At 43.4% G+C, this 6,871-nt stretch overlaps 1 protein-coding gene across 1 annotated transcript; it reads right to left on the minus strand.

Moving 5' to 3' along the window:
• Positions 1-375: 375 nt before the first annotated feature.
• Positions 376-4,880, minus strand: tacr3l (tachykinin receptor 3-like). Its single transcript, XM_054604775.1, has 5 exons — positions 4,513-4,880; positions 3,274-3,462; positions 2,935-3,085; positions 734-930; positions 376-630 (listed from the first exon to the last, which is right to left on the minus strand). The coding sequence occupies exons 1-5, from the start codon at positions 4,878-4,880 to the stop codon at positions 408-410; spliced, it is 1,128 nt and encodes a 375-aa protein (XP_054460750.1). The 3' UTR covers positions 376-407.
• Positions 4,881-6,871: the final 1,991 nt, after the last annotated feature.

The following is a 6,871-nucleotide window of genomic DNA, read 5'->3' on the forward strand; positions in this document are numbered from 1 at the left end:
ATAAATCTTAAAAAAAAGATGATTCTCAGTTAAGTTCTGCAGTTAAAAGTAATGTCTTATTTCTATGATTTCTTAGCCATGAACATCCTAGATTATAATATCCTTGGAAAGTTATACTCAAAATGAAAATAGGTGTGTGTCTGTGTGTTGAGATTGGGTTAAAGTACTTTAATTGCCTCCATGGGCTTGCCGTGTGTCAGCCACTTCTGCATCTGTTGATAAATAGGGCACAATTATCAGGGAGGCACGCCTCGCAGTTTGAAAACCTCTTGTGTAGTGTAAAAAAAAATCAACACAAAAATCAACACCCTATAAGTAAACAAAAAAAACAGTCCAATCAGCAGTTGTGAGCTCAAATGAATGTGTTAATTACAGCTTGTTAGCTGGATTGTGTCCTGTGGAGACAACTAACTGCCTTTATTGTTGGGCTCAGAGTTGAGTCTTGACCTGTGTCCATGGGAACAAGTGCTCTTGTTTTTGCTGAGGATGCTGGTGTCAACCCGAGAGAGGGTGCACATGCTGCTCTGGCGACCCGGTCGAAGTCTTGTGTTTCGGAGCTCCAGCTCGTCGTAGCTTGAGACCTGGACAAAGGGACACCAACGGAAGACCCACTTGAAGCCGGCCCGGAACCTGCAGCAAAAATCAACCCATGACATGTAATCATGCTGCTGTGTACAGATAAAGTATTTACATTTGTGTTTTATGGTTTGTTGGGGAGAATTTTAATACTCACCTGCTGTTAAGGCAGCAGTAGATGATGGGGTTGTACATGGTGGAGCTCATTGCCAGCCACAGCACTGACAGGTAAACCTGCTGGATGTACTTCCACTTGCTCAGACGCTTGTTGAGACCCGTCACAATGAAGTAGATGTGATAGGGCAGCCAGCAGAGGGCAAAGGTCACCACTACGATGATCATCATCTTCACCACCTGCAAGACAAAGGAGATAAATACTAACATTATAAACAGGACGGCCTACAAACTGCCACAGTGAGCATAAGGAAGTTCAACATTGAACCCAATAGGGGGTGTCATACCCGGGAATTAAAATAAAGAATGTATTAGGAGCTCACACATGAAAACAGATCATCTTGTTTACCCTGTAGACAATGCAATATCAAGCTGGCATTTTAAGATTTGTCTATTCTAATGGTTGTTTTGGAAAAATAAAGAAAGCAAGAAAAACATTGATGTAGACGAGGTAGAGGGTTGAAACAAAGAGAAAATGATGAGTTAACAAATTTACCTTGCTTAATAACGATGCTACTGAACTAAAACAGAATATTTGCAGGGCCTGCATAGTCGGATGATAATTCTCTGTGGGTTTGTCACTATGGGATACCTTTCACAATAATCATTTGATACATTGCCAATATAAACTTTTGATTAGTGCAGTTTAAAATAATAAAAACAAAATGTCCACACTGACTGAAAGCCTCTGCAGTGTCAGTGCTCTTCAACTGGAGAAACGTAAAATTCAGGAAGCCAAACTCTAAATGCCATTTCATTGTGTTTTTGGGTTATGCATATTGTCTCAGAAGTAGCAAGTATGTTGACTGTTTTCCTTCATTCCGCTAACAATGAAGTTTCCATTCAATGTGTCCAGAGAGGGAAAGGTCAGTAATGATGCATCAGACCCAGCAGGTTCCAGGCAGGACGGAGGAAAGAGCAGCACAGAACTCATCAGTGTGTTGCAGCCCAATGCAGAGCGGTGGTGGGGTATTATACCATCAGCAGAGGCGCATCTGCAAGATGGAGATGAGAGCGACTTCCTCTTATCTGCAGTCTAAATGGCACCTTGTCAGCGTGGGCCTTTGAATAGAGCCTGACATTGTCCTGACGCTGTCTTGTAACCTTTGTTTCCTGATGTGTATAAATCTCTTTTATCTCTGGCGGCTCAATTTTGCTAGCAATCTGAGCCTCTGATGATTTTTTTTTTTCTATAAAGCCCTTGAAAAGATTGTAAATGGCAAATTGCACCTGTCGCAGTCCCTATTTCTGTACACTGAATGTGTGTGTGGTTGTGGTGCCAAAGAACATTATAAATGTTAGTCTAGCGGGGAATCTATTTTCAAGTTACTGTTAGTTTTGTAGTTACATTGTTGCTCACTTCTTTTACGCTCATTTTAAAGAATAAATAAGAGTCTAATTAGGATGAAATTGATGATTGTAATTTGGCCATTCATTGTTAAAAAGTTGCAATATTTGCATAATTTATTACGCAAATGTAATCCTTAAAACTGTCTCTTTTAATAATCCAGTGTGCTAACTTGCAATATTTGTGATGTTTATCAATAAATTGTTGTAATCTTTAGCGTTAATCCGGAGGATGACTTGCTAGATGCTCGTCATGACAGCTGTGATGACCTTAATCCCCGTTTAACCCAACCCTAACCCTCCACTGCTGCAAAGCACAGTGTGCAGTCGGACTGATGATGTATAAACTTCAGTGGAACAAGTGTTTGTCTCTTCTTCTAGGCTGCAGCTGCAGTTGCAAAGTTGTTTTTGCCAAGGTTCATTTTCAACACGTGACAATAAAAGTATATAAAGTGTTCTTGTTCTATGGTACGTTTTCTCACTTTGTGGTTTTTTAGAAAATGAAGTGTGAATTAGCTTCACAGCACTGAATTAATGTGCTATGCAGCTCAACATCACACATTTAAATGATCAAAGCAAAGTGCTCCACAGTGTTTTGTCGCTTTGCAGACTGCATTTGTTTTAATTGCCCGTGCAAGGTGTGTAGAAATGTTTAATCATATCTGCCAGTTATTCGCCGTTTTGTTGGCCTTTCATGAAAACATGAAACACAACTCTACATTTGAGGAAAAAAATATATGTACATGTACTTAATCTGCTTAACAGATAAACCTCCAAAGACACGCAAACTAAATAAATAGAAAATCTGTAAATGCATAAAATAAATGAAGGGTTTACCTTCCGTTTAGCCCTGAGCTGTCCATGATAGTTATCAGATGAGTTTCCTGGGATCTTCCCTCCCCACAGAGTCACCCCCACGATGGTGTAAGTGATGCCCATCACCACTAAGGGCAGCAGGTAGACCAGAACTGTCACTATGATATGATACCTGCATAAGTTAAAAAACACATCACAAGTAAATATTTTAAATGGTGTGAAGATGACAAGCAAAATGAATAAATTGTGAGCCATGACATATCTGAAGTTATTGGCAGACACAACCAGATGATGCACAAATAGGGCCCAGTTTTGCCATGGTAATGACATAAAATAGAAAGGGGTTGTCAGTGCTCTCACATGAAGGGGTCGTCGGCCATGCGGGGCCAGGCCACGTAGCAGAGGGTCCTGCGGGGCAGAGTTCGGATGGTGGAGAAGTAGCAGAGAGGGAAGGCCAGAACCACGGCCAGACTCCAGATACAGACGATAACTCCTATGGTGGCCTTCGCCGACAGACGAGGCTTCAGGGGATGGATGATGGCCATGTACCTACAGGTCAGAGGTCAACATAACAGTTTCAGTATGTTGCACTTAATGCAAACATGACCACATCATGCATTTTGCAGAACAGGTTACTGTGACTCACTCACTATATTGCTCAGATGAATATCTGTCTAAAAACGAGTTCAAAGCTGCTTTATAATATGGATCAATGATTCAAGAAATGTCACAGCACCTTTTGAAATCAATTTAAGTATTAGTCATGGTGCCTCTATTGGCCGTCACTGTTTATTGGGTAAGGGTTATGATTTTGTTGATTTTCATGTTGCCAAGCAAAGGATGTCACAAGTAAAAAGCTGATCTCAGTAGACTTCCATGTACACATAATCATATCTGAAAGTTATTCGCCATGTTGTAGATCTTTCATGAAAACTGCTAAAGAACAATCTTAAATTTTGCATTTGTGTCAAAACTTATATGTAAAAAATCTGGTCACAAAGATTCCTGTTTGCTTCCTTAACAGACACACAAGCCAAATTAATAGAAACAAATGATATATGGTGTAACTGCACTCAATTGCAGCATTGGTCACCACTGATTTCCCATGTATTTTGGGGGTAAAAAGTGGATCTTAGGCACTTTCCCTAAGTGTTACAAAGGTAAATCAGTGATTGTCAGTATTTCTAAAAGCATTTATTTAAAGTTTACCATTTTTCAAATTGGGTAGCCTACTTGACCCTATCATTTGTAAAAACACAGAAAATTACTGAGAAACGTTTTTTTCTATATGGAATAATTAATTATGGTCATCACATGTACTTTATATTTGCAATTGATCCTTTACATTTAGGTCTCGACCCCTTTTTTCATTCAGAGCATTGGGACAATTGAAAAAAAGCTTAAATTTAATAAGTAAAAGTATACTGACCCAATTTTTTTTGCGTTCATTTATACAAATAGAAGTTAATCCTAAAAGTAAAATATCTCAAATCACAAAACAATCTGGAGGCACGCAGACACTTTTATGGAAGCAAACCAAGAAATAAATGATCAATATGTTAATGTCAAATAAATATGATCGTGGTGGCTTCATCATACCTGTCGATGGCTATCGCGGTCATGGAGTAGATGCTGGAGAACACCGCGGTGACCGGGAAGAAGTTGTGGAACCTGCAGTACACCTCTCCGAAGTACCACTCTCCGTGAGCCGCGTAGATGAAGTTGATGAGCGTGTTGAACGCAGCCATCGAAACATCGGAGAAAGCCAAGTTCAGCAGGAAGAAGTTGGTGACAGTCCTCATCCGCTTGTGTGCGAGGATAATCCAAATCACAATCAAGTTTCCAAAAACGGCCACCGCGAGCACCGTGCTGTAAGCCACCGACCAGAGCGCGATGCGCCATGCGGGCTGCACGAACTGGTTGGTCAGGTTCCTGGTTGTGTTGGATTGATCCCGTTCAGAGGCCATTCCTCAAGAGTCCTCAGTCTGATCTGCTTCAGTCGGCTGCTGTCAGGCGATATAAATCACTTTGGCGACTCTGATGAGCAACATGCAGGCAAGAGTTTTGAACATGTGACCAGAGAGACAGAGAGACAGAGAGAGTGGTCCTGATGCTGCTGCCGCGTCACTCACAGCTGCACTGGAGGATAAACATTTGTTTTCATTCATAGCCTGGCACAATCTCTGATCACAAATATCTATCAATGGCTGCAAAACTGATATTAGCAGGACATGACGGCTATTTCAAAGCAACATTAGCACTTCATTAATTCATGATGAGATATAATGGATTTATTAATGCCGTTTAGTTTTTGCTCTCAAATTAGCAGTGCCAGAGGACCAGAGACTATTTAAGTAAAAGTACTAATACCCCACCTTAAATACTCTGCTACTAGTAAAAGTCCTGCATAGAAAATGTTATTTAAGTAAAATAAATATTCTGTGAAATATTTTTGCCAATTAATTTTCTGTCAATTGACTAATTGATAAAGCGTTCCAGTTGTAAATGTATGTACTGTTTGGTAGCTCATTATACAGTTTATTTTGTGTGAAAAAAAATCATCCATCCATTTCCTTCCGCTTATCCGGGGCCGGGTCGCGGGGGCAGCAAGCTAAGGAGGGTCCTCCAGACGTCCTTCTCCCCAGCAACACTTTCCAGCTCCTCCTGGGGAACCCCGAGGCGTTCCCAGGCCAGACGAGATATATAATCTCTCCAGCGTGTTCTGGGTCTACCCCGGGGCCTCTTACCAGTTGGACGTGCCTGGAAAACCTCTAAAGGGAGGCGTCCAGGAGGCATCCTGATCAGATGCCCGAGCCACCTCAGCTGGCCCCTTTCGAAGCGAAGGAGCAGCGGCTCTACTCCGAGCTCCCTCCGGATGTCTGAGCTCCTCACCCTATCTCTAAGGCTGAGCCCAGCCACCCTACGAAGGAAGCTCATTTCGGCCGCTTGTATTCGCGATCTCATTTTTTCGGTCACTACCCAAAGCTCATGACCATAGGTGAGGGTTGGAACGTAGATGGACTGGTAAATCGAGAGCTTTGCCTTACGGCTCAGCTCCTTCTTCACCAAAACAGTCCGGTACAACGCCTGCATCACTGCTGACGCTGCACCGAACCGCCTGTCCATCTCCCGCTCCATTTTACCCTCACTCGTGAATAAGATCCCGAGATACTTGAACTCCCTCGCTTGGGGCAGTGACTCACTCCCAACCCAGAGGGTGCAATCCACCGTTTTCCGGAAGAGAACCATGGCCTCAGACTTGGAGGTACTGACTCTCATCCCGACCGCTTCACACTCGGCTGTGAACCGCCCCAGTGTGTGCTGAAGGTCACATTCTGAAGAAGCCAACAGAACCACATCATCTGCAAAAAGCAGGGATGTGATTCTGAGGTCCCCAAACCGGAAACTCTCCTCCCCCCGGCTGCGCCTTGAAATCCTGTCCATGAAAATCACAAACAGGATTGGTGACAATGGGCAGCCCTGGCGGAGGCCACCACTCACTGGGAACAAGCTCGACTTTGTGCCGAGTATCCGGACACAGCTCTCACTTTGGTCATACAAGGACCGAATGGCTCGTAGTAACGAACCAGGTACCCCATATTCCTGCAGTACCCCCACAGGACTCCCCGAGGGACACGGTCGAAGGCCTTCTCCAAGTCCACAAAACACATGTAGACTGGATGAGCAAACTCCCATGCCCCCTCCAACAGACCTGCAAGGGTAAGGAGTTGGTCCGCTGTTCCACGTCCAGGACGGAATCCGCATTGCTCCTCCTGAATCCAAGGTTCGACAATCGGATGGAGCCTCCTTTCCAGCACCCTGGAGTAAACTTTCCCGGGGAGGCTGAGCAGTGTGATACCCCTATAATTGGAGCACACTCTCCGGTCCCCCTTTTTGAAAATGGGAACCACCACCCCGGTCTGCCACTCCACAGGCACTGTAGCCGACTTCCACGCGA

The sequence above is a fragment of the Anoplopoma fimbria genome, chromosome 9 (genome assembly GCF_027596085.1).
Source record: "Anoplopoma fimbria isolate UVic2021 breed Golden Eagle Sablefish chromosome 9, Afim_UVic_2022, whole genome shotgun sequence".
Taxonomy (NCBI): Eukaryota; Metazoa; Chordata; class Actinopteri; order Perciformes; family Anoplopomatidae; genus Anoplopoma; species Anoplopoma fimbria.

What these genes read in the sequence shown, in the direction of transcription:
- tacr3l (XM_054604775.1), bottom strand. Translation starts at nt 4,880, where the DNA reads ATGGCCTCTGAACGGGATCAATCCAACACAACCAGGAACCTGACCAAC. An exon ending in ATGGCCGACGACCCCTTCAT is followed by an intron (nt 3,086 to 3,273) that starts GTGAGAGCACTG and finishes TAACTTATGCAG; the next exon opens with GTATCATATCATAGTGACAG. An exon ending in AGCTCAGGGCTAAACGGAAG is followed by an intron (nt 931 to 2,934) that starts GTAAACCCTTCA and finishes TTTGTCTTGCAG; the next exon opens with GTGGTGAAGATGATGATCAT.